This window comes from Eimeria mitis, genomic scaffold (genome assembly GCF_000499745.2).
Source record: "Eimeria mitis Houghton genomic scaffold, Emh_scaff2182, whole genome shotgun sequence".
Classification (NCBI taxonomy): Eukaryota; Apicomplexa; class Conoidasida; order Eucoccidiorida; family Eimeriidae; genus Eimeria; species Eimeria mitis.
In genome coordinates this window covers 7,280-7,972 of record NW_013570509.1, presented here as the reverse complement: position 1 = coordinate 7,972, position 693 = coordinate 7,280, and the positions used below count along the sequence as shown (strand labels likewise).

Genomic DNA, 693 nt, shown 5'->3' with positions numbered 1-693 from the left:
GACGGTCAACGCAGAGAGAAACAGACTCGAATACGAAAACAAAGCGTAAGCAGCAGCAGCAGCAGCAGCATAGGGGCCAGCTTCGATGCCCTGTTTCAGAAGGCCTACGCCACAGAAGTGCAGCTACGCAACTTGCGAGTAAATTCACTTCTCTTTTTTTTTTGTTTTTTTGTTTGTCTGTTGTTGTAGATGTTGTTGATATATATATATATATATATATATATATATATATATATATATATATATATATATATATATATATATATACATGTGTGTGTGTGTGTGTTGTTAGGAGGGGGAGGAGATTCCTGTGTCTGTGTCTTGGTTGTGGGGTGATGTGCCTGTATTGTATCACCGCCTGTCTAGCGGTGGTCTGGTGTATGTACAGCTGGGTTTGAGTGTCTCCGGTTTAGAGATAGAAGATATATATTATTTACCACTTCTATCCAGAATGATGATAGAGACAGGAACACAGCAACTGCCAGCGGAGACACTTCTCCCCCTTGTCTCCAAGACAGCTGGAGGTGTCTCCTCTTCTTTTCTCTTCTCACAAAGAACACACAAACCCTACACTGTCTCTGAACCCTATCAAGGCAGGGGAATGCTGCTGCTCTCCGGAAAGGTATATAACGTAAACTGTCTCCTTTTTGTCTCCTTTCTGTCTCCTGCTGGCTCCTGCTGTCTCCTTTCTGG

At 42.9% G+C, this 693-nt stretch overlaps 1 protein-coding gene across 1 annotated transcript in view; it reads left to right on the top strand.

Annotated features, from left to right (window-relative positions):
- EMH_0049940 (zinc metalloprotease 2, putative) overlaps positions 1 to 336 on the top strand; it is a gene marked incomplete at both ends in the record, with an annotated part of 1,053 nt that extends 717 nt beyond the window's left edge. The window contains 2 exons of the mRNA XM_013496586.1: positions 3 to 45; positions 293 to 336. Of these exons, the coding sequence (XP_013352040.1) occupies positions 3 to 45; positions 293 to 336 (87 nt within the window). The remainder of the gene's footprint in view (positions 1 to 2; positions 46 to 292) is intronic.
- Positions 337 to 693: the final 357 nt, after the last annotated feature.